Source organism: Chrysemys picta, chromosome 22 (assembly GCF_011386835.1).
Source record: "Chrysemys picta bellii isolate R12L10 chromosome 22, ASM1138683v2, whole genome shotgun sequence".
Lineage (NCBI taxonomy): Eukaryota > Metazoa > Chordata > Testudines > Emydidae > Chrysemys > Chrysemys picta.
Window position 1 is genome coordinate 15,251,831 of NC_088812.1, and position 26,355 is coordinate 15,278,185.

A 26,355-nucleotide genomic window follows, 5' to 3' on the forward strand; every position below is an offset into this window, starting at 1 on the left:
CCTGGAATCAACTCACGCAGCAAGGCTGCTCCGACCATGGCCCTCGGAAGCTGGGACATAATATGGACATAGTTTGAAGCAAAGAATGCGGGCCCCCAAGAGGAAGGCTACTGCTGGGTTCATGTGAGTGCCACCCGCGTCTGTACCCAGGCTGCTGGCTGACAGGATCTGCAGGATGCATGGGAGAAAGTCCAGGGAAAGCCAATGACCAGGCTGAAGAAGACAAGCAAGAGTGTTCCAAAGAGCTCAGCAAGAAACACCTGGGTGAAGTTACCTGTGCAGTTTCCTCCTGCGTGGCTGGCATATGGTGCAAGAGCAATGGCTCCATTGCTTATCCCTTGGGGTGAGTGTATGTGTGTGTGTGTGTGTGTGTGTAGGGCATCCCATAACTCAATGCCAACTAGAGGACGCTGAAAGCTCTTGCCACCTCTTGTCCCAGGTGGAAAAGTTTTGGACTCATAGAAGCGCCGACCTTTCTTTTCTCTGATTAAACAGGCAGATGCCACAGATGTCCCTTGGCGCTCTCCTCTGCGATTTAGTGTGTAAAGGACCCCAAAAAGGCAACACCCAGCAACCAAGGGAACAAAAGACACAGAGGGGTTGAGTCTCTCTCTCTTTCTTTCTCTGTCCAGGGCTCTATGCCATTCTCGGGGGGTTGGGGGAGAAAGGGATTGATTCTCTTTTTTGCATTGATGTAAGTGAGGAGTTATTCTGGTGTGAGTGAGAGGAGAATCTACCCTAGATCTAAGCAAACTCCGCAGACCAAATAATCCTTTGGATGAATTAGACTCATTTTATTCTATTTGTGAATTTTCTGGGGGTTTATTTATTTGGGGGACGGGAAGCAAATTGGCTCTTTGAATTATTATTGGTATCACAGTAGCCCAGCTGAGCGTGGGGATATTGTTCGTGCACATAATCAAAGACAACCCTTGCTCCAAAGAGTCTACAACCTAAATAGATTAGACATTTTAGAGATGGGGAAACTGAGGCACAAGGGATGAAAACACTTGCCCAAGGACACAGAGAAGATTGTAAATTACACTCAGATCTTCAATTCCAAGCGAGTCCCTTTCCCATACCATTTTCTCTCAGTTGGCATTGTTCACCTTGACTCTTGCGGTACGGCCAATTCCAAACGTTCAAAAATCGTAAGTCAGGCCCCAAAAAGCATGAGATTAAAATTAGTTAAATTGGGTTTCTTGTATTTGGGTTTCTGAACCTGTTTGAGGGATTGTTTATGGTTTAATAGAACAGGTCCAAAATGTGCCGGTGGCACACTTTTCCGTCAGAAAAAAACAGTTTAATCAAAATCAAAGTCACTTCCAGCAGAAACATGGTGATTTTGATGCAAAAGGCTTTTGATGAGGTTCTTATTGGAATGGGATGTTTTGATTTTTCATTTTGAAGTTTTATATTATCTATTTTTTTTTTAAAAAGTCAAAATCAGATTTTGGTTGACCCCCAAATGAATTTTTTTTCCCGAAACATTTTGTTCCACGGGAGATTCTGAAATGTCAGAATTTCTCACAGATGGGAAATTCTGCCTTTCTATTTTTTAAGCTTTTCTTTGCAACCACAAGGACTAGAAATGAAAGCTGAGAGTCTCACCTAATCACCTGACTCCAGGAACTGGGGCTTTCAGAAAAACACCGACGATCCTGAGACTGGCGATAAAACTGGCAACACTGCCTGGAGCCTGGCCTTTCAATCCCTCTCCTGGGCTCCGAAGCCCGAGCCTCAACATTTGCAAGCTATTTTTAGTACACTAGGACACGTCTGTCTACCTGGGATGGGAGGCTCGCTTCCAGATGCAGTGGAGATGTACCCTGAATGTCCTCTGGACTTTAGAAGGCCCAGAATAAGGTGCCACAAGTACTCCTGTTCTTTTTGCGGATACAGACTAACACGGCTGCTACTCTGAAACCAGAATGAATGGATCATGTTGGTGAATAAACTTAATTCCCCAGTAAGTCTTCCTATTGGATTCGGGATGACTGACTTTGATGGTGGAGTAGAGGGAGGTATTGGGTGCGCTCAGATGCAGTGGCGATCATGCATGAAGCTTCGTTCCCCTGCAGTAGCTGGGGATAATTAAAGATCTTCTCCCTTCAGGACTGTCCGTCTAGCACCTTTCACCAGCACTAAAGGATCCCTGCAGAAACGCATTATTTTCTGCAGAATGCCCGTGGTCCCAGAAAATCTGGTTCTGCGTGTGGATTCCCCCCGCCATGTCCCTGTTGGACTGGAAATTCAGCCACCGAGCGCAGAGCCAGCACAGGACGTCGGCCTTTGATAGCAACCAGCGGTGCCGTCTGTGAATGAGGCAAGAGTCTCTTGACGCATATGCTGGTAGGCCCTGTGGCTGGTGAGGGCCAGGCGGAGGCTGGGAAGGAGTAAAAAGACCTGGGGGGAATGAGGACTTGTAATTCTGGCCCTGGGTGGAAAACTAGGAGGAAAGTCCCCGCGGCTTCTTTTATCTCCCCTACGGATCTTGCAAAAGTAGCAGATTCCATTTTCCCACTTTGCACAACTGTTCCACGCAAGGTAGGTGTGACAGCTGACTTGAGGGAGCTGGGTTCAAATCCCTAGTGTACCACAGATTTCCTTGGGGACTTCAGGTAAGTTACTTAGGCCATGGCTACACTAGAGACCTTACGGTGGCACAGCTATACGAATGCAGCTGTGTCGCTGTAAGGTCTCTGTTGTAGCCGCTCTATGCCAATGGGAGAGAGCTCTCCCATCAATGTAATTCAACCACCCCCAATGAGCGGTGGTAGCTATGGCGGCGGGAGAGTGCTGTCCACACCGGCGCTTCTGTCACTGTAACTTATGTCGCTCAGGAGGGGTGTTTTTTTCACACCCCTGAGCGACGTACGTTATACCGACAAAAGTGCTAGTGTAGACCTAGCCTTGGCCGCCCCGTGCCTCAGTTTCCCCTCTGTAAAATGGGGTTAATAGTAGGGCTGCCAATTAATTGCAGTTAACTCAAGGGATTACCTCAAAACAAAGTACCGCTATTAAAAAACTTAATTGTGATTAATCGCCGTTTTAATTGCACTGCTTAATAACAGTGGAATACTCGTTTAAACGTCTTAGAAATATTTTGGATGTTTTTCTACATTTTCAAATATATTGATTTCACTTGCAACGCAGAATACAACGTGTACGGTGCTCACTTTATAGTATTATTTTTGATTACACATATTTGCACTGTACTAAAGGTAAACAAAAGAAATCGTCTTTTTCAATTCACCTCATACAAGTACTGTAGTGCAGTCTCTTTATCATGAAAGTGTAATTTACAAATGTAGATCTATTTTTGTTACATAATCGCACTCAAAAATAAAACAATGTAAACCTTTAGAGCCTACAAGTCATAAGAACGGCCATACTGGGTCAGACCAAAGGTCCATCTAGCCCAGTATCCTGACTCCCGACAGTGGCCAATGCCAGGTGCCCCAGAGGGAATGAACAGAACAGGGAATCATCAAGTGATCCATCCCCTGTCACCCATTTCCAGCTTCTGGCAAACAGAGGCTAGTGACACCATCCCTGCCCATCCTGGCTAATAGCCATTGATGGACATATCCTCTATGAAAGTCCACTCAGTCCTACTTCTTGTTCAGCCAATCCCTAAGACAAACAAGTTTGTTTACATTAATGGGGTCCTACCTGTAATTCCCCACCCTGTAATGCACGTTTACGATAAAGAGATTGCACGGCAGTACTTATGAGGTGAATTGAAAAATACAATTTCTTTTGTTTCTTTTTTTACAGTGCAAATATCTGTAATAAAAAATAATAGACATTGAGCACTGTACACTTTGTATTTTGTGTAGTAATTGAAATCAATATATTTGAAAATGAAGAAAATATCCAAAAATATTTTTTTTTTTTCTGCAACCATGAAGGTTAGAAACTTACTTTTTTCCCTTAAATGTGAGCTGATATTGTCACCTAATCACATACAGGAGCTGGGAGTTTAAGAAAAGCAGCAAATATCCCGAGACCCGTGATAGAATTATGAGAGTTGACAAACGTCCGCCAAACGGCTGATGGTTTTTAACCAAGGAGCAAAACGATAAAGAGGCCGTGTGCCTGCTTGATGAGATGAGAGGCAGTATGGCCTAGTGGCTACTGCGCTGGCCTGGAGCTGGGTTCTGGTCCCAGCTCTGCCAGTAGGTGACCTTGGGCAAATCAGCCTCCCTGTGCCTCAGTTTCCCCATCTGTAAAATGGGGATAATTATATTGCTCACCTTTGTCAAGTGCTTTGCAGTCTACTGAGGTGTTATTAATATTATTCTCCAGGGACTGCAGCCATGAGACTGCGGCTTGCACCAAGCTATGAGAAGCATGAGAGCCCTACGGGCAGCTAATCTAGTGGTCACAGGGTAATGGCCAAAGTGATCCAGACGATAATTGAGGAAGAGAGAGAAAAATAAAAACCCTTTGTGGCAGCCCTCTGATGGTGAGTACCTGCATAATGCCGGTGGCTAGATTGCTGTTTTCGGAGTTAAAAGGACAAGTTCATAGTGGTGGCTTGGAGCCATCTCGGAGCAGTGTGGGGCTCATCATTTCTGAAATGATATGATCTCGCATATGTATAGCACCCGTGTCTCACCCTGCTCCACTGGAATCAATCAAACAATGGGCCTGGAGCATCAGGACTCAAAGGATAAACCTCAAGTCAGGGAGAGAAAGCGGTTATTCCGTGCAATATTTCCATTTCCTTCTTGAGGTGGCAGCCACGCTTTGAGGGTCGGTTTATAAAGGGTTAATAATAATACAGGTTACCGACATACCATTATTCATGCTTCTACGCGCCTCGGGAGCAGACGTTATAGTTGGTTATAAGCAACCCATAGACCTGCTGGATTCTACGGCAATCTATTGCAATTGATTAACCCCTTATTAAAACAGTGCCTTCTCTTTTATCGACCCCCGTTAAACCATTTATAAACAGAAGTTCAGCTGCAAAGTGCGGTTCCTTCGGCTTAGTCTTGGGGTTCCGTCAGGCAACTCTGATCCCCGCGACACCAGGTGTGAGCAGCGTTACACTAGTGTAAATCTGGAGCGACTCCACTGGTGTAAACGGGGCAGATTCTCAGCTAGTGTAAACTGGCCTAGCTCCATTGCAGCAAAGGAGCCGGATTCTCAAGTGGGGTATAGTGCCACAGAGCCAGTGAAGTCAATGAGCTGCTGCCCAGATCCTCAGAGGTATTTAGGCACCTAACTCACATTTGGGACTTAGGCACCTAAATATCTTGGCGAGGATGGGACCAGCTTCCCGGCTGGTCTAAATTGCTTAAAGTCAATAAGCCATTACCCCAGTTGTTGTAATTCTGTGTAACTCCCTTGACGTCAGTGGGTTAGATTCTCAATTGATGTAAATTGGTGTAGCTCCACTGGAGTCAAAGGGCCAGCTCCCCAGATGGCATAAATCAGCATCAATCCACTGAAGTCACTGGCTAGATTGTCAGCTGGTGTAGCGCCCTTGACTGGTGTAGGTTAATTGATGCCTGCTGAGAATTTGGCCTACAGGTGTAGCAGAGATCAGAATCTGTCACAAGTGTGTAATAAAAATGTGACATACTGGAGTACTGGTAAGGGACTGATCTTTATTTTGTGTCCCCAGTTGGATGATGTGGGCTGGGTTGATAAAAGGTTAATATGTCCAGTCTCCGCATCCAAAACAAATAAAAACGCTGTAGTGAGTTGCTGGTGATAGAAAGGTGGCTGCGTTCCACCCCAGAGGTGGCTGCATTTCAGTGGTGGGTGAGTAATCATTACGGACCCACTTCTACCATCTGTTCTCATTCTGAGGAATACTTTACTCTTGGAATAAATTACTATTCAGGGTCACGATAGCAGAATTCCTGCTTTGAGCAGGGGGTTGGACTAGATGACCTCCTGAGGTCCCTTCCAATCCTGATCGTCTATGATTCTATGAATATGGTCGTATGCGGAAGCAGTTTGTAAAGCACTTTGGGATGAAAGATACTATATAAATGTGAGTCTGTTATTTTATTGATTTGATATGTAAAAGCAAATTTAAAGTGCTTTATTTGAAATTAATACAACAAATATTCAACCATGTTTAAAAGAATCATTTTCATGGCTTCGTTCCATTTCATTTTAGCTTTCCATACAATCACAATGAACAATAAGTTAAATGTCTGTAGCAGAAAGAGAACAGTCACTGATATTGGTTAGCATGGAAATATAAAAATGAAGAATCTGAATAGATATATACAGTCATTATTTATGCCATCTGATTGCTAAGGTAAGTTTTGGGTAAGTTTCTTGGGTTCTTCTGTCAGCCAGTGAGAATTAAGTTTTCCTTAGGAAAGTAACTAAAATAAGAAATATTTTTTTAAAAAAGAAAAGAAAATTGGTGATTTCAATTATATTTTTTGCAACTGACTCAACTCACATTTTAAATCAGTGAATTCTATCACTTTAACTCAATCTACAGAGAGGCAGGGCAAGTTTTTTTTTTTTTTTTTTAACTATTCTGATTGGAAGAAGAGGCTTGGGGGCAGGGAGCCATCCTGACATAGAACAGGTTAAGCCACCGCTGCTTTGCCAGCAGATCGAGGGACGTGATCGTTCCCCTTTATTCGACATTGGTGAGGCCTCATCTGGAATACTGTGTCCAGTTTTGGGCCCCACACTACAAGAAGGATGTGGAAAAATTGGAAAGAGTCCAGCGGAGGGCAACAAAAATTATTAGGGATCTGGAGCACATGACTTATGAGGAGAGGCTGAGGGAACTGGGATTGTTTAGTCTCCAGAAGAGAAGAATGAGGGGGGATTTGATAGCAGCCTTCAACTACCTGAAGGGGGGTTCCAAAGAGGATGGAGCTCGGCTGTTCTCAGTGGTGGCAGACGACAGAACAAGGAGCAATGGTCTCAAGTTGCAGTGGGGGAGGTCCAGGTTGGATATCAGGAAAAACTATTTCACTAGGAGGGTGGTGAAACACTGGAATGCGTTACCTAGGGAGGTGGTGGAGTCTCCTTCCTTGGAGGTTTTTAAGGACCGGCTTGACAAAGCCCTGGCTGGGATGATTTAGCTGGGAATTGGTCCTGCTTTGAGCAGGGGGTTGGACTAGATGACCTCTTGAGGTCCCTTCCAACTCTGATATTCTATGATTCTATGATTCTATGCTTTACCTGCTGGGGCAAATGCAGCCACCTCTGGGGTGGGATGCGGCAGCTCTTTAAGAGCCTCACAAGGATGCCTGATGACAATTTAATACAGGAATAAGAAGGAGCTTGGGAATACAGTGAGTTAGACTTGGAGGCAAATGTCTAGGGAACAAGCAGGGAGATGGCTCTGGGGCATACAGAAGGGCTGTAGTTCTCTGTCGAAACATGGGAGCTGGCAGCCCGGAGGAACCAGCCAGATGAAGTTTATAAAAGCTCTCCTGGTAGGATGAATGAAGTATCCTTCATATCTCTGTGGAAAACCTTCTGTGCTGTTCCCTGCATAGAATCGGCCAAGTGTGAGACGCTTGCTGCTCGCTACATGGGGCAAACTCCAGTCTGTATCCAAGCAGCCATAGCAGAGAGAGAAGTGTGAGATGGGGTGGGGCGGGGGGGGGGGGGAGGGGAAAGTGGACCAGAATAGGTAGCAATCTCCCCTTTCCATTAAATGACAACAGTAATAAAAAACAATGCTAATATAGAGTGCTTTCAAGTGCTCAGCAAATGTGAATCCATCCCAAGAGCTCAGTGAGGTGGGAAGTAGTCTTACCCTCCTTCTACAGATGGGGAAACTGAGGTACGGAGAAAAGAAGTGACGTGGCACATGACGTTCGGTGGCAGAGCTGGGAATCGGACCCAGGAGTTCTGCCTCCTGGGGTTGCCATGCTGAGGCCGCTAGGGGTCAGTATGTTCTGTAGGTGGAGCTGGTGTTTGGTTCAGGCAAGGGGATGTTGATGGATCGTAAAGGTGGAAAGCTGGCGAGCGTAGGGAAGGTTACATGAATTGCTCAGGGAACGGGGCACAGCTAACAATGGGAGCAAACCTTTTATGGCTCATTGGGGCAACCTCTGGCACCTTTACTCCTCGGCAAAAGAGGGGAAAGTGCATTTGTCACTCACGACGTGTGCTTGTCTAGAACAGAGGCCAGAGAACGTGGCTAGCTCCTTTTGCAGCCCATGGGGGCTTCGCTAGACTTTCTCCGTCATGCCCCTTGGCAGAGTCTGCGGGGAGTGCAGCTCCATCGACTGCCTCCGGCGAACGTCGCGCTCTTCCCAGTCCTCCTCAGGCTCGAAGCCTTTGAAGATGGCGAGTCTCTCGGATAGGGTCTTGGTGTGTGGGAAGAGAATATAATTGTAGATCAGCGAGGCCACCACTGCGCCAGCCAAGGGCCCTAGCCAGAAGACCTGGGCAGATAGAGAGAAAAACATAAGGCTTCCGAATGAGCTGTAGGACTCAGACATTTAGCTAGAACTTGAGATGAACACCAGATATTTATGGATCTGAGTCTGGTCTTCAAGCCACCTAGGCTTGAGTTCACTCTGCATTTGGGAACCAACGGGGCTCAAAATTTGCCCACGGCCATAAACTTTTCATCCCAGTGGGACACATACATACATCTATATTTGCTCCACTCTGATCTCTGCTGCCGTTTGGACCAGGGATGGACCCAAAACAGAACCTTTTGTCCGAACTCCCATCCCCCAAGCGCTAGTGGTTCTGATCAAATGGATCTGAAAACAACCCTGTTTTTTTTTTTTTTTTAGTGGTTGGTTTTGTGGAACCAAGATCAAACCAATGAGCTTTTGCAACACCAAATCTAAGTCCGTTGTAAGCTCTCTGTGCAGACGCTCTAAACCGGCGGGAGAGAGCTCTCCCGTTGACTTAATTAATCCACCCTCATAGCACGGTCCACACTGGTGGTTTAAATTGGTGTAAATTATGTTGCTCCGGGGAGTGGCTAATTCACACCACTGAGCGACATAACTTATGTCGTCTTAAGCTGTAGTGGAGCCATTGCCTAAACCTGGTTTAGGGATTGTGATGAAACCAATCTCCTCTGCTGGGGAGAATAGAAGATTGGGAATTGTGACTCTTGGGGTCTCTTCCCAGCTGTTGTGGGGAACGTGGACCAGTGGCTGGGATTGGGAACTAGGACTCCTGCGTTCTAGTCCCAGTTCTAGAAGGGAAGTGGTCTAGTCAGTGGTTAAAGCAGAGAGGCAGGATTTCTTTTCTTTTCTCAGTTCAAGTATTAAATTGCTCTCTGATCTAAAACAAGGCACTTCCCCTCGCTGAGGCTTGGTTTGTCCATCTGGGTGAATGGAGATAGAGATATTACCCACCTTTATAAAGTGCTTTGAGATCTTTGAATGTTCATTAGATAAGTGCTAAGTCGTATAACTTCAGTTTTATTTATTTAGCCACCTGAAACCTTGGTGATTTGGGTAAAATGAGATTCAGGTGTCCACCAAACTTGGTTTGAGTTATGCAAAACCCCAAACTGAACCAATGAAATTCTGCAAAACTAAAACACCGCTTCCATGGGTTCCCGGGCTCTAGTTCTGAATCTGCTCTTGGCAGGCACATTTTCCGGGTCAACATGCAAAGGAAACATTTTTCAAGATGGCTGTCGCCTGACCTCTGACCCAGGAAGTCAATCAAACTCTCAGAACTTTGCTAAAACTTGCCAAGAAGGAGCAAAGCGTCTCTTCCCTCTACCCCTTTTCTGGTTCACTGAACACAAACCTTAGATTCCAAACAAATGCCGTCCACATCTGATGGAAAAATTGAACCACGCTGGTTCAGACTAGAGTCAAGAAAGATTAGTTCGATAATAACTAGAGTTAAAGTCTCTGTAGGTTTTGTGCCTACTGCCAACTCACATACAATGAACCACACACCCTTTTGCTGTTGCAACTTAGTCCACTTGGTTAGGCAATTAAGGGCTATGGTTTGCTGCGTCTATTGCTCCCAATCTCTAGATCTTTCTTCCAGGCGGCAACCAAAGCCTCGTTTGGATAATATTATTATTACCCTTCTCACTGTCAAAATGCCAGCAGCTACGCTGATTCTCGAGAGATCTAGAAATATTGACATGGGCTACGGTTGGGTCTCCTGAACTAAAAGATGAATCTTTAATTAAAGGTTACGTCATGTGATGAAACTTCCAGGAATACGTCCAACCAAAATTGGCAACTCCATGCGCCGCAGCTTGTCCTGCCAAAACTGCACCCAGATCTGCAGCTATGAGGCGTGCAGGGGGCTGAATTCTTACCCAATGGGCGCTGAAGTCTCCTACTATCACAGCTGGGGCAAAAGATCTGGCGGGGTTCATAGAGCAGCCGGTGTAGTGGATCTGCGGGGTGGGAAAAAGGGGCACGGTTATTATTAACCACCAAGCCCTTTCAGCAACAAGACTATTTTTAAAACGCTTTCGCCTGTTATTAACATGCTTTGTTCATTGGCGCTAGCTTTCTGGCCTCCAGGCTGCCTTGTGCTAGGAAAAGAATGACTGGCATCTTTCACCAACTTGCACAAATACAGACAGATATCATCTTCCTTTCCAAATGCAAACGGATGGACATCATACCAAATGGACTGAAGGTGAAAAATCCATTGCTATCTACATACTGCACAGACCACAGTGAGAGATTATGCCATACACTATCAAAGAAACTGAGGAACCACCTAATCAGCATCCTAGACAGCAAACAGAAAAACATCAAGAAAGAGCTCTCCAACCTGGAGACTTTCATAAATAACCAACCCTCCACACAAATGGACTTTACTAAAATAAGACAGGAGATCTACATTACACACTTCACCTCTCTACAAAGGAAAAAGGACCGTAAGCTGTCTAAAATCCTACCTGCCACATGGGGCCACAACAGGGGTACCCCTAACTCACCCAGCAATATCGTCAATTTATCCAGCTACACACTCAACCCAGCAGAAGAGTCTGTCCTATCTCGGGGACTCTCCTTTTGCCCCAGCACCCCCACGAACATGATACAGTTCTGCGGTGATCTGGAAGCCTACTTTCGCCGCCTCCGACTCAAAGAATACTTTCAAGATAACACTGAACAGCGCACTGATACACATAGCCTCCCACCAACAACACAGGAAGAAGAACTCCACATGGACTCCTCCTGAGGGTCGAAATGATAGTCTGGACCTATACATAGAATGCTTCCGCCGACGTGCACAGGCAGAAATTGTGGAAAAACAACATCGCTTGCCTCATAACCTAAGTCGTGAAGAACGCAATGCCATCCACAGCCTCAGAAACAACCCTGACATTATCATCAAAGAGGCTGATAAAGGAGGTGCTGTTGTCATCATGAACAGGTCTGACTACCAGAAGGAGGCTGCCAGACAACTCTCCAATACCAAATTCTACAGGCCATTTTCCTCAGATCCCACTGAGGAATACACTAAGAAACTGCACCATCTACTCAGGACACTCTCTACATTAACACAGGAACAAATCAACATACCCTTAGAGCCCCGACCGGGGTTATTCTATCTACTACCTAAGATCCACAAACCTGGAAATCCTGGACGCCCCATCATCTCGGGCATTGGCACTCTCACTGAGGGACTGTCTGGATATGTGGACTCCCTACTCAGACCCTACGCCACCAGCACTCCCAGCTATCTCCGTGACACCACAGATTTCCTGAGAAAACTACAATGCATTGGTAACTTCCCAGAAAACACCATCCTAGCCACCATGGATGTAGAGGCTCTCTACACAAACATCCCACACACAGATGGAATACAAGCTGTCAGGAACAGTATCCCTGATGATGACACAGCACAACTTATTGCTGAGCTCTGTGATTTTATCCTCACACACAATTATTTCAAATTTGGTGACAATATATACCTCCAGACCAGTGGCACCGCTATGGGCACCCGCATGGCCCCACAATATGCCAACATTTTTATGGCTGACCTGGAACAATGCTTCCTCAGCTCTCGTCCACTCATGCCCCTTCTCTACCTACGCTATATTGATGACATCTTCATCATCTGGACCCATGGGAAGGAGACCCTGGAAGAATTCCACCATGATTTCAACAGCTTCCACCCCACCATCAACCTCAGCCTGGACAAATCTACACGGGAGGTCCACTTCCTAGACACCACCGTACAAATAAGCGATGGCCACATTAACACCACCCTATACCGAAAACCCACTGACCACTACGCCTACCTTCATGCCTCCAGCTTCCACCCCGGTCACACCACACGATCCATTGTCTACAGCCAAGCACTGAGGTACAATCGTATCTGCTCCAACCCCTCAGACAGAGATCAACACCTACAAGATCTTCACCAAGCATTCTCAAAACTACGATACCCACACAAGGAAATAAAGAAACAAATCAACAGAGCCAGACGTGTACCAAGAAGCCTCCTGCTACAAGACAGGCCCAGAAGAGAAACCAACAGAACTCCACTGGCCATCACCTACAGTCCTCAGCTTAAACCTCTCCAACGCATCATCAGTGATCTACAACCCATCCTGGACAATGATCCCTCACTTTCACAGACCTTGGGAGGCAGGCCAGTCCTCGCCCACAGCCAACCTGCCAACCTTAAGCATATTCTCACCAGCAACCACGCACCGCACCATAACAACTCTAACTCAGGAACCAACCCATGCCACAAACCTCGATGCCAACTCTGCCCACATATCTAAACCAGCAACACCATCACAGGACCTAACCAGATCAGCTACAACATCACCGGCTCATTCACCTGCACGTCCACCAGTGTTATATATGCCATCATATGCCAGCAATGCCCCTCTGCTATGTACATTGGCCAAACTGGACAGTCACTACGCAAGAGGATAAATGGACACAAGTCAGATATCAGGAATGGCAATATACAAAAACCTGTAGGAGAACACTTCAACCTCCCTGGCCACACAATAGCAGATGTAAAGGTAGCCATCTTACAGCAAAAAAACTTCAGGACCAGACTCCAAAGAGAAACTGCTGAGCTCCAGTTCATTTGCAAATTTGACACCATCAGATCAGGATTAAACAAAGACTGTGAGTGGCTATCCAACTACAGAAGCAGTTTCTCCTCCCTTGGTGTTCACACCTCAACTGCTAGCAAAGCACCTCACCCTCCCTGATTGAACTAACCTCGTTATCTCCATACTGATTTATACCTGCCTCTGGAGATTTCCATTACTTGCATCTGAAGAAGTGAGGTTCTTACCCACGAAAGCTTATGCTCCCAGTACTTCTGTTAGTCTCAAAGGTGCCACAGGACCCTCTGTTGCTTTTCACCAACCAGTCGCACGGCTGGCAAAGGGAGCTAAAGTCTCTCATTGGCTCCTGCTGGAAGGGGCTGGGCCTGGAGTAGCTGGGTGTTTCCCTACAGCGCTGGGAGCTCTTATGGAAAGCATTGTCTAATGCAGGGTGGTGGCCAACCTGTAGCTCCAGAGTACAGGCACTGACTCTGGGGCTGGAGCTACAGGTGCCAACTTCCCACTGTGCCGGGGGGTGCTCACTGCTCAACCCCTGGCTCTGCCACAAGCCCTGCCCCCACTCCACCCCTTCCCACCCCCTCCCCTGAGCCTGCCGTGCCCTCGCTCCTCCCCCTCCCCCCCAGAGCCTCCTGCACGCCACGAAACAGCTGATCGGGAGGTGCAGGGAGGGAGTGGAAGGCGCTGGGAGCCGGGGGGTAGGGGAGAGCTGCTGACGTATTATTGTGGCTCTTTGGCAATGTACATTGGTAAATTCTGGCTCCTTCTCAGGGTCCACCCTGCTCTAATGGGCAAAGCACCGAATTGTTGACAGCCTGCTCTGCTACACAGATGTTGGGCAAGTCTCCTCAATTTCCTCCCCTGTAATATGGAGATGATACCGACCTAGATCCCAAAGGGGGTCATTCATGTTTGCAAAGGGCTTTGAGATCCTTGGAGGGAATCTGCATATTAGTCCCTGCTGCATCTTTAGCTTGGGGAGTCTAGGGCCGGAGTGATCTATGTTGGGTATTTATTATTTGTAGTGTTACCATAGTGCTTAGGAGCCATGCACGTGACCCCACTGTGCTAGGCGCTGCACAAACACAGAATGTTCTCCATTACTGTAGTATCTCAGCACTTCACAACCATTAACGGACTTAGCCTCACAACACCCCTGAGGGCAGGGAAGTGCTACTCTCCCCCTTTGGGAAACTGAGGCACAGAGCGACTAAGTGACTTGCCCAAGGTCACACAGGAAAGCTGTGGCAGAGCAAGGAATCAAACCCAGCTCTTATGACACCCAGGCTGACACCCTAACCACTGGGCCACCGCAGAGCACCCAACCTAGTGAAACTATCTGGGACATGGGCATGCTTGCGTGTCATGGCTCTAAAACGCAAAAGCCAAGCCGTTGTGACGCACCCCCAGCAAGTGACCCGCGGCGACAGACAGGCCAATGGACAAGGCCGGCGAGCCGACGTTATCGCTCCTCTGGTCATCGGTGGAAGCGAAAATGCACAGCACCAGCTGGAAGGTGAGGAAGAGCTCGACGGTGACGGCCTGGCCCGGAGTCGTGTCGTTGTGCAGCTGAAACGAGAGGAAAGCAGCTTGTCAGTAACGAGCGCGCGCCCTTCCCCGGTGCTTTAGGATGAGGAACAGGTCACTGATTCCGAGACCTCGAGATCAGGGCCGGCTCCAGGGTTTTTGCCGCCCCAAGCAGCCAAAAAAAACCTGCAATCGCGATCCGCGGCACTTCCACCGCGACTCTACCGCCGCCGCTTCATTCTTCAGCGGCAATTCGGTGGCAGGTCCTTCCCACTGAGAGGGACCGAGGGACCCGCTGCCGAATTGCCGCCAAAGAGCCGGACGTGCTGCCCCCTTCCATGTGCCACCCCAAGCTATGCTGGTTCCTGGAGCCGGCCCTGATCGAGATGGCTTGGTGAACGGGGCACAAAAGCAAACCAGCTGCGTTTTAATACGGCTGAATGTAAATGATGACATCTGGGAGCAAAGCATGCAGGCCAGACTTACAGGGCAGGGGAGCTCTGTCCTCAGAAGCAGTGACTCTGAAAAAGATTTGGGGGTCGTGGTGGGGAATCACCTAGCTCCGAGCTCCTTGTGTGACACTGTAGCCAAAAAGGGGTAATGCCATCCTGGGAATCATACACAGGGGGATCTTGAGTAGAAGTAGAGACAGAGGCGCTGACTCCGTGGGTGCGCCAGCCCTGGAGCACCCATGGAAAAAAATTAGTGGGTGCTTAGCACTCACTGGCAGCCAGCTCCCTCCTTTCCCCCCAGCGCCTCCCGGCTGCCAGCAACCCTGCCGATCAACTCCTCTCCCGCCCACCCAGCGCCTCCCACTCACAACAATCAGCTGTTTCGCAGCATGCAGGAGGCTCTGGCAGGAAGGGGGAGGAGCGAGGATGGGGCGCGCTCGGGGGAGGAGGCTGGAAAAGGCAGGGAAAAGACAGGGCAGGGGAAGGAAGAGGCGGGGACTTGGGAGAAGGGGTAGGTGGGGCAGGGTTTGGGGCAGAGCGGGGGCGGGAAGAGGCGGGACGAGGGTTGGGGGGGCTTGGGGGAAGGGGTTGGCTGGGGGCGGAGCCGGGGTTGAGCACCCCCTGGGCCTGGAGGAAGCTGGTGCCTATGAATAGAGAGTTTATTTTACCTCTGTATTTGGCACTGGCGGGAGCACAGCTGGAATCCTGTGGCCAGTCCTGTGCCCACAATTCAAGAAGGAGGTTGGTAAATTGGAGAGGGGTTCAGAGACGAGCCAGGCGAATGATTAAAGGATTAGAAAACGTCGAGATTGAGCGCTTTGAGTCTAGCTATTTAGCTTGCAAAGAGACGGTGAAGGGGGGACTGGATTGCACAGCCTACAAGTATCTCCACGGGGAGCAAATATTCAACAATGGGCTCTTCAATCCAGCCGAGGAAGGTCTAACACGATCCACTAGCTGGAAGTTGACGCTAGACCCGTTTAGACGGGAAAGAAGAGGTTCATTTTTAATGGGGAGAGTCATGAACCACTGGAATCGTGTACCAAGGATCGTGGGGGATTCTCCATCACTGACCATTTTTACATCCAGACGGGGGGCTTTTCTAAAAGATCTGCCCTAGGAAGTATTTTGAGGGAAATTCTCTGGCCTGTGTTATCCAGAAGGTCAGATTAGATGATCACAAATGGTCCCTTCTGGCCTTAGACTCTATGAATCGCCCTACTAAGCCCTGCCTTGTCCCTCCACCTGGAAGGCTTGGAGAAGGTACAGAATAAGTACACGCTATGTAAACTTCTCCACAGCACTGCCAAGGTCTTACCAGCATCACCCCCTGCAGTCCCAGGTTCCCCACACAGCCCAGGTGATGCCCTTATATCCTGCTCTGCAAAATCCCTGCTCTGTCAGCCCTTCCTCCACTCCAGCTTTGTCACTACCCTTCAGTCCTCACTTGTGCTCATAGTCTGGATCCCTCCATCTCTGTCAACGTATCCTCTTGCCTTGCAAGGAACATAGGAACTGCCAGACTGGATCGGAGTCAGGGGTCCACCTAGTTTTTTTGAGCCCTTCAAAACTCTTTGGCCTCAATACTACCTTGTGGCAATGAGTTCCACAGGCTCGCTGTGCATTGCGTGCAAGAGTATTTTCATTTGACAGAGGTTGCTGCCTTTCCGTATCAGTCAAAAGTCTCCTTGTTCTTGTACGGTGCTATGCCCATTCTGTGCCTCTTTTAAGGACATTCTGCCAAATGTCTAGTAATTGGGAGGTGTGCCGACAAAGACTATAATGAGCCCCATAAAATTCATGTCACTTGTGACCCGAGACAGTATTTGAAATGTTCAAGTGTCTGGAAAGGAGAGTTTTATTTTTCACAATGGTAATCACTGATTTCCTCTGTCGTGCACACACACAAGCAATATGCACCCAGCATGTATATTTTCCAGACCAACCTTTTCCAAGCAATCATTTCTGTGCTCAGCAATTGTGCTAAACCTAATCTGACCACACTTTGAGATAACATCTCCAGTATATGTTTTGCAATATAAATGGCAGCTCGTGTTTCCTTAATCCAACGTAAGTGGCGGTACCACTGGATGTTGCTGGTTAATTGTCCAATTTGTGGTGCCACTGGCACTCTGGGGTTGGCTGAGACATGCACTGTTAAATACTGAAATCTAGATGTTTTATACAGAACCAGAAATTTCACCTGCTGGTTTTTTTTTTTCCTCACTGCATCACCTCTTTGCCTGCCAGGAAGGTTTAAGGGCTAGAGTCTGATCTCCATTATGCTGGTGTAAATCCAGGGATTGCATAACTCCGGATTTACATTGGCGTTACTGAAGCCTGGTTTATACACAGGATATGTCTACACTGCTGCCGGAGTCGGAGGTGTGACCACAGCGCACACAGACGTAGCTGAGCTAGTGTTGATCTAATAGCTAGAATAGCAATAGCAGTGATGTAGTAAAGTGGTCATCAAAGGGTTAACTAGATTACTCCGGGTACTATGGGTTGGAGCTCTGATCCACTTCTCCCTTACTTTCTGTTTAGTCCATGGGAAGTTTTCCCCATACCCCCGATTCTGTTGTGATGCAGTTAAACAAAGAAACAAGTTTCCTGCCTGTGGTCCTGTGCGTAGACTGATTTTTGTTGCCCTGAGCTGTCCCTTTGCAAAATCCGGCTAGCTGGGTTCTCTGCTATTGTTAGTGGTGCTAGCTATATCCAAAATAGGGATGTCTGTCTACATGTGTGGCAAATTAAATCACACCTCTGATTGCAGTGAAGACATACCCACAGACTTTGTACAGTCATTTAGGGAATGTGATTCCTTTTTAAGAGGCAATAGTCATACCGGTACAGCTCCTACCGTAAAAGTGCTTTACACCAGCATACCTTATTCCTCCTCCCTTACGGGAATAAGTCATACAGGTGTGAGGAATTCTATACTGGCATAACTGCATTCACACTGGGGGAGGTTGAACTGCTTTCACTATAGCGGTATAGTTAAAGCAGTGAACTTTTGGGTGTAGACAAGGCCTGAGAAGAGACGCTAGTCCCTGTCCATGGTTTTGTCATGAGTCTCATGATCATTATTGGTTTCCTTAAAGCCCCAGCTCCTGGAATCAAGTGATGATTTCAGCCTTCCTTCTTCAAGAAAAAGTAAGTTTCTAGCTGTGGAGTAAGTAAGTTTCTAGCTTCAAAATGTGACCCCAGGGCACCCCCAAGGCTCAAAACACAGAAGGCAAATAAAAAAAGCAGCAAATCTAGTATTTTGATGTAATCGCATGATTTTTAAAGCCAGTCTCAGGATTTTGAGTGCGCATGATTCATGATTTGTGAACATTTGGGGTTGGCAATAGTGTGTTATTTACAAATCAGAGCTGATCCTTTCACCTCCCTGTGTAGTGTGAGGAGCTCTCCATGTCACAGGCAGGTTACACGCTGCGGGGGAGAGTTATAGAGCTCTGGAACGGCAGGCATCTGTCTGTGCCCAGGACAGGTACATGCAAGGAGCAGTGGGACAGTGCAGGCTTCCCCCACATTACTCACTGGCCTGGAGGGGAGCTCAGTCCCGTGGTCCTTTCACATGCGCAAAGCCTAGCTCTGTGCATCCTTACTGCTCTGACTGATTCCAAAGCATAAACACGGTGAGCGCTACTGAAGGGCTCACCAACTATTTAAAGGGATAGTACGCTATTCCTATGCCTGACAGCAGCTGAGAGATGCTGTTACCTTTCTGTTGGTCCTGACCTGGATTTGATTCAAATTGCTAGATCACTTTAAAAATACAGGGCCTGACGCGACTTGCCCTCGACCTTGAGTAATCATTTACAGCTGTATAGACTTTAAAGTCAGAAGGGACCATCATGATCATCTAGTCTGAATCCTGCGCATCGCAGGCCACAGAACCTCACCCACCCACTGCTGTAATAGACCCCTAACCTATGGCTGAGTACCTGAAGTCCTCAAATCGCGATTTAAAGACTTGTATAAAACGCTACTATCTATTTAAGGTACTTGTATGTCCCCCCCATTATTGTAGTATCCAAAGTCTTTAAGGTATTTATCCTCACAGTTCCCCTATAAGGCAGAGGTGTGCTATTATCCCCATTTTACATGTGGGGAAACTGAGGCATGGAGCAGCTATGTGATTTGTATAATATCACACAGGAAATCTGTGGCAGGACAGGTACTTGAACTCTGGTCTCCATCATAGGTCCAGTTTTCTAGATCTTTAATCATTTGGGTTGCTCTTCTCTGGACTGTCTCCTGTTTGTCCATCTCTTTCCTTAAATGTGGCTCCCAGAACTGGACACAATACTCCAGCCGAGGCCTAATCAGCGTGGAGTAGAGCGGAAGCATTACTTCTTGTGTCTTGCTTACAACACTCCTGCTAATACAGCCCAGAATGAAGTTTGCTTTTTTGCAAGTGTTACACTGTTGATTCATATTTAGCTTGTGATCCACTATGACCCCCAGATCCCTTTCTGCCATACTCCTTCCTAGGCAGTCATTCCCCATTCTGTATGTGTGCAACTGATTGTTTCTTCCTAAGTGGAGTATTTTGCATTTGGCCTTGTTGCATTTCATCCTATTTACTTCAGACCATTTCTCCAGTTTGTCCAGATCATTTTGAATTTTAATTCTATTCTTCACAGCATTTGCAATCCCTCCCAGCTTGGCATCATCCGCAAACTTTATAAGTGTACTCTCTATGCCATTATCTAAATCATTGATGAAGCTATTGAACAGAACCAGACCCAGAACTGATCCTTGCAGGACCCCACATGCCCTTCCAGCATGACTGTGAACCACTGATTACGCTCTGGGGACAGTTTTCCAACCAGTTTTGCACCCACCTTATAGGAGCTCCAACTAGGTTGTATTTCCCTAGTTTGTTTATGAGAAGGTCATGCCAGACACAAGTCAAGATATACCACATCGACTACTTCCCCACATCCACAAGGCTTGTTACCCTGTCAAAGAAAGCTATTAGGTTGGTTTGACAGGATTTGTTCTTGACAAATCCATGCTGACTCTTACTTATCACCTTATTATCTTCTAAGTGTCTGCAAATTGATTGCTTAATTATTTGCTCCATTATCTTTCCGGGCACTGAAGTTAAGCTGACTGGTCTGTAATTCCCTGGGTTGTCCTTAGATGGGCACTATGTTTGCTCTTTTCCAATCCTCTGGAATCGTACCCATCGGCCATGACTTTTCAAAGATAATTGCTAATGGCTCAGATCTCTCCTCAGTCAGCTCCTTGAGAATTCTAGGATGTATTTCATCAGGCCCTGGTGACTTGAAAACATCTAAGTAATTTTTAACTTGTTCTTTCCGTATTTTAGTCTCTGAGCCTACCTCATTTTCACTGGCATTCACTATGTTAGATGTCCAATTGCTACTAAACCGTTTGGTGAAAACTGAAACAAAAAAGTCATTTAGCACGTCTGCCATTTCCACATTTTCTGTTGTTGTTCTCTCCCCCCCCTCTCCATAGACTAATGGGTTCACCCTGTCCTTGGTCTTCCTCTTGCTTCTAATGTATTTGTAGAATGTTTTCTTGTTACCCTTTATGTCTCTAGCTAGTTTGATTTCATTTCGTGCCTTGGACTTTCTAATTTTGTCCCTACATACTTGAGTTATTTGTTTATATTCATCTTTTGGAATTTGACCTAGTTTCCACTTTTTGTAGAACCCTTGTTTGAGTTTCAGATCATTGAAAATCTCCTGGTTAAGCCAGGGTGGTCTCTTGCCATACTTCCTATCTTTCCTACGCTGTGGGATAGTTTCCTCTTGTGCCCTTAATAATGTCTCTCTGAAAAACTGCCAACTCTCTTGAACTGTTTTTCCCCTTAGACTTGCTTCCCAAGGGATCTTACCCATCAACAGTTTGCTAAAGTCTGCCTTCTTGAAATCCATTCTCTTTATTCTGCTGTTTTCCCTCCTCCCATTCCTTAGAAGCATGAACTCTGCCAGTGCATGATCACTTTCACCCAAGCTGCCTTCCACTTTCAAATTCTCAACCAGTTCTTCCCCATTTGCCAAACTCAAATCTAGAAGAGCCTCTCCCCTAATGGCTTTCTCCACCTTCTGAAATACAAAAATGGTCTCCAATACAGTCCAAGAACTTGTTGGAAAATCTGTGCCCAGCTGTGTTATTTTCCCCAGAGATGTCTGGGTAGTTGAAGTCCCCGGTCACCACCAAGTCCTGTGCTTTGGATGATTTGGATGAGAATATGGTCCAGGGGAGTCAGGCTAGTTTACATCAGCCAAGAATCTGACTCGTAATTTTTTTGTTCTGGTGCCATGAGCGGCATGGTAAAGGAGAGTCCACATAATGAGAATGCTGGGAGTTAACAGCAGTATTACCAACCCCAAGCATTAAAAGACACAAGTCAGGCCTCTAAAAATCATGAGATTTAAAAAAATTAATATATTTGGGGGTTCTTTTTTGTAGCCTTTTAGTTTTTGAACTTCTAGGATACCCTAGGGGCATTTTCAAACTTTTCTTCGCAGCCGTCAAGGCTGGAAACGTACATGTTTTAAAAATAAAAACTGCCTCTCTCAAAATCATATGACTCCAGGAGCTGGGGATTTAAGAAAGACACCAAATAGCTCAAGACTCACGATCAAATTACGAGACTTGGCTGTGCTGTTATAGATGCTTTTCTTGTCCTCCTAGGACAGCATGGGGCCAGATTCTCCACTGGCTTGCACCTGGTGTCATTTACAGCTTGCAAAGAGGATTCATAATGCTCACATTCTGATTTTGTAGCTGCTTAACTGCCCCACCCCGCCCTTTTCCCAGGTGTCAACGATGGCACAAAATGCAAGGCGGTGGAGAATCGGGACCCTGTGTGTTAATGACAGGGCATCAGCTGGGGTTTCTAGATACAACTCCCCAAGTTCCCTTGTTTTTCTGCCTATAAGTCAGAGATTTAAATCTCTCCCTGCAATTTGATGTTGCACAGTGTATGAAACCAGAGTCAAATCCTTCTAACTTGCTCCAGACCAGACCAGGGCAGGTGAGGCCGAGAGGTGGCACTGCCAGGGTAGGAATGTCTACCGGGCATTGTGATTAACCAGGTGTGTCCGCTACCAGCCTTTGAAAGTAGAGCATTAAGTGGCATTATCTGATGTGAAGCAGCAATTGTATTAAAAAAAACCCGTCGTACCAGCTCTGATGCCCGGGTGTCTGGAGTAGAACCAGCATCCTGGAAATAGAGGCAAGACCTAACATGGTTGGGAGACAGACTACTACAGGGGGGAGGGATAGCTCAGTGGTTTGAGCATTAGCCTGCTAAACCCAGCGTTGAGAGTTCAATCTTTGAAGGGCCCATTTAGGGATCTGGGGCAAAATCAGTACTTGGTCCTGCTAGTGAAGGCAGGGGATTGGACTCAATGACCTTTCAAGGTCCCTTCCAGTTCTATGAGATAGGCATATATCCATATTCCCACACCAACAAGGATATTGTAGAGGTGGTGGAATATGCTGCCAGAGAAGGGTTAAACATGGCAGCACTAGGAACTACAACATCTCTTATGTCAAAATGGCAGCTTGGCTGTGAATGTCCTGACTCTTGTTGGTTGGTCTCATAGGCAGCACTGGGGAATCCGTACAGTGGGTGGGAATTGGGAGCAGGACCTCCAAGTTCTATTCCCCCGTCTAGAAGGAAGCCTGGTCTAATAGTTGGAATGCGGTACTGGGTGTCAGGACACCTGGGTTCATTCCCAGCAGAAGGAGGGAGTTGGGTTAGAGCAAGGGGGGTCTGGGAGGCAGGACTCCAGGGTTCTATTCCCAGCTATACGTGACCTCGCTTGACTTGCCTTAGTTTCCCCAAAAGCCCTACCCATCCATCACTCCCGTCCCTCCTGAGAGCCCATGCGTTGGTGGATTCCTTACCCTGTTGACGGCCAAGTGTCCCCGGATGTTCGGTGGGGTGAGCTCGTGCAGGAGAGCTGCCCCGGCGACTGCCCCCAGAAGCTGGGCCACTACGTAGAAGATAGCTCTGAGGAAGGAGATGTGAGAGCCCACCAGGCAAGCCACTGTCACTGCCGGGTTGATGTGCGCCCCGCTGACGTGCCCCAGGGCCTGGACCAGCGTGGCGATGGCCAAGCCGAAAGCCAGCGAGATCTGCAGGATGTCTGGGGGGGCCGAAGGCCAGTTGAGGGCAGAGCCCAGGCCAAAGAAGATGAAGAGCAGCGTGGCCAGAAACTCAGCAAAGACAGCCCGGGTGAAGGCTACTGAACGGAGTTCCCACATCATGGGGTTTGCCACAAGCAACCCTAAAAGCTGCTTGATTGCTGCTCCCGTGGCTTCTCCTTGCAAAGGTGCTGGGGTGCGAGATATCTATCTATCTATATATGTATATATGCAGAAAATCCAGGGATCTGCTGCTGAAGGAGGTGGGGTCAGGGTCTTTGGAAACCTGATGCTTTTTTCCCTCTTGTTCCAGCTGTATCTGGCTTCAGACCCTGCCCCCTCTATTAACCTGCGAATGTGACATTTGCCAAGTTCAGGAGCTCATAAATTAGCCTCGAGAGAATCCATAAAACACAAGGCTGAGCTGCGTTATTCCCTGCGTTTTACTACGGTCCCTCTTCCTGTGTCATTCCTTTATCCTCTCTCTTCACCACCACCCACCTTTTCAGCAGGGATGGGAGAATAAGGGAGTGGTGTTTTGGGGGAACTAGAGATGGGTCTGAACAGCTTGTCTCAATCTGGACAGCCTCAAACTTTGGAGTTTGGATCCAGTCCAAATCTATCTATCTATCTATCTATCTATCTATCTATCTATCTATCTATCTATCTATCTATCTATCTATCCCCCTACACCCCCTCTATCTATCTATCTATCTATCTATCTATCTATCTATCTATCTATCTATCTATCTATCTATCCCCCTACACCCCCTCTATCTATCTATCTATCTATCTATCTATCTATCTATCTATCTATCTATCTATCTATCTATCTATCCCCCTACACCCCCTCTATCTATCTATCTATCTATCTATCTATCTATCTATCTATCTATCTATCTATCTATCTATCTATCTATCTATCTATCCCCATACACCCCCTCTATCTATTTATCTATCTATCCTCATCCACCCCTTCTATCTATCTATCCCCCTACACCCCATCTATCTATCTATCTATCTATCTATCTATCTATCTATCTATCTATCTATCTATCTATCTATCTATCTATCTATCTAATTGTTTTGCTTTTTTTTTTCTTGCTCCTCGCCATGTCCATCTGAAGTTTGGCAGGACTAGACCATATTTTGTTACTGGGCCAAACGATAAGTCCTGGATCCCCAAGCCCCAGAAGTTTGAGAAGGTTTGAACACGGCTCTCGAGCTGCTCTTTGTGGCTCCGGCCCGTTGCTGCACAAAACGGCTAGCTTTTTCAAACCCTTTGTTAGAACACGAGCAGAATGTGGTTGGTGGGGCTTAGCCTCGTCTGTAATGGGCATTTGTGTATATAGCTATAAACCACCCATCAATTTGACGTGTCTGCTGGTGTCTGCCAAGGAGAGACCCAGAACTGGACTGGTACAGTGATGCCAGCAAGTCTCTTTTGCAGTTGCAGAATTGGAACTGGGCGTGCTGCGGGTGAGGGTTGAGGTGCATTGGCAGAGCGGTGCATATGGGAGTCCAGGACTGGAATAGCAGGTTTGTGTAGGGAAGACGTGTGGGTCCGGATTGCGGTGCATCCAGAGTTCTGGAATAGCAGGGGGCCTGGGGACTGTGGGTCAGGCCTGCAGCGCACTGGCAGAGCTGTGGAATAGCTCAGGATTGGAATAACACTGGAGGCTCTGGGTTGGGACTGAGATCTGCATTGGCAAAGCTCGTCCTGCAAAGATGTGTCTGTAATACCAGAAAGAAGCTGGAGTCTGAAAGAGCAAATATTGTCCTGGACCAGCCATTCCAGCATCCCCACATGATAAAGCCATCGGTGACTGCCACTAGGTGTGTCTATAAAGAGATATATAAACTCAGTAGAGCTTGATTCAGCAGGCCTCCAGAGTGCATTAGCTTTCAGACCAAGGAATCCCTGTCTCAGAGTCCCTACTGGGGAGGTGGGATCAAAAGTACCAGGCCGAGGTAGGACCTGGACTCTAAGAATGATTGGCAAGAAATTATGAACAGTGCAAATGATGCACCTTGGCTGGAGAGTTTAATGAACTTTTTAAAAGTTTCATTCAGAGTCTGGAAGAGGAGGAGAATTAGAGGACTGAGCCGGTTCTTTTTTGGTGACCTGGGCTGACCATCCCTCACCACGGCCTCGCGTTCAGAATCACAGAATCACGTTTCCTGAGCGCGTGGGCGTTACACACCCCATAATCGCCCTTTCCCTGTCGTTATGAACAATTGTTCCGCTTCCTCAACGAGCAGGTAATGACTCAGCGCGTCTAATTGCCGAGATATTTAAGTCGCTGAGCACAATAGTCAACTACCCAGCTGTTCCTAGGGTATCCAGCATTGCTTTTGTTTGCTCAGGGATCCCGATGACAGACATGGGTGATGCTGCTCCCTCTACCAGGTTAATAGGCGCATGCTGAACCAAGGTGAACCCTACAGTTGCCAACACTGTATTTTTCAAAACTAAGGGACTGTTGGCTTAGCACCTCCGCCCCACTCCACCTCCTGAGATTATTATCATGATTAATAATGATAATAGTTAATAAGCAGTGCTCACTTACATTCACCAGGGATATTGCCAGCTGCTTTTTGCAGCAACTCCCGATCTTGTTGTAAAGAGAGGAAAAAAATAAGGGATGTCCCTTGTAATAAAGGATTGTTAGCGACCCTATGAGCAGTGCGTAATTTGTGCCAGGATTAAGCCTCTAGGCTTGGCAGTTCCTAGGCCCGGTGCCTCTGGACCTGGGAGTTCGTAGCCCCGGCGCCTCTGGGCCTGGCAGTTCGTAGCCCCGGCGCCTCTGGGCCTGGCAGTTCCTAGCCCCGGCGCCTCTGGGCCTGGCAGTTCGTAGCCCCGGCACCTCTGGGCCTGGCAGTTCGTAGCCCCGGCGCCTCTGGGCCTGGCAGTTGGTAGCCCCAACACCTCTGGGCCTGGCAGTTCGTAGCCCCGGCACCTCTGGGCCTGGCAGTTCGTAGCCCCGGCACCTCTGGACCTGGCAGTTGGTAGCCCCAACACCTCTGGGCCTGGCAGTTCGTAGCCCCGGCACCTCTGGGCCTGGCAGTTCGTAGCCCCGGCGCCTCTGGGCCTGGCAGTTCCTAGCCCCGGCACCTCTGGACCTGGCAGTTCGTAGCCCCGGCGCCTCTGGGCCTGGCAGTTCGTAGCCCCGGCGCCTCTGGGCCTGGCAGTTCGTAGCCCCGGCACCTCTGGACCTGGCAGTTCGTAGCCCCGGC

At 47.6% G+C, this 26,355-nt stretch overlaps 1 protein-coding gene across 1 annotated transcript; it reads right to left on the bottom strand.

The window, feature by feature from the left end:
* Positions 1-6,012: 6,012 nt before the first annotated feature.
* On the bottom strand, positions 6,013-23,370 carry LOC101941559 (aquaporin-2). Its single transcript, XM_005291871.4, has 4 exons — positions 22,879-23,370; positions 14,399-14,563; positions 10,262-10,342; positions 6,013-8,393 (listed from the first exon to the last, which is right to left on the bottom strand). Exons 1-4 carry the CDS (start codon positions 23,239-23,241, stop codon positions 8,178-8,180), a joined length of 825 nt encoding a protein of 274 aa, XP_005291928.1. The 5' UTR covers positions 23,242-23,370; the 3' UTR covers positions 6,013-8,177.
* Positions 23,371-26,355: the final 2,985 nt, after the last annotated feature.

Excerpts from the sequence above, each read along its gene's own strand:
- LOC101941559 (XM_005291871.4), bottom strand. The coding sequence starts at position 23,241 with ATGATGTGGGAACTCCGTTCAGTAGCCTTCACCCGGGCTGTCTTTGCT. Across the intron at positions 14,564-22,878 it reads GACACTTGGCCGTCAACAGG|CTGCACAACGACACGACTCC; the intron begins GTAAGGAATCCA and ends CTCTCGTTTCAG. Across the intron at positions 10,343-14,398 it reads CCGCGGGTCACTTGCTGGGG|ATCCACTACACCGGCTGCTC; the intron begins GTGCGTCACAAC and ends CCCACCCCGCAG.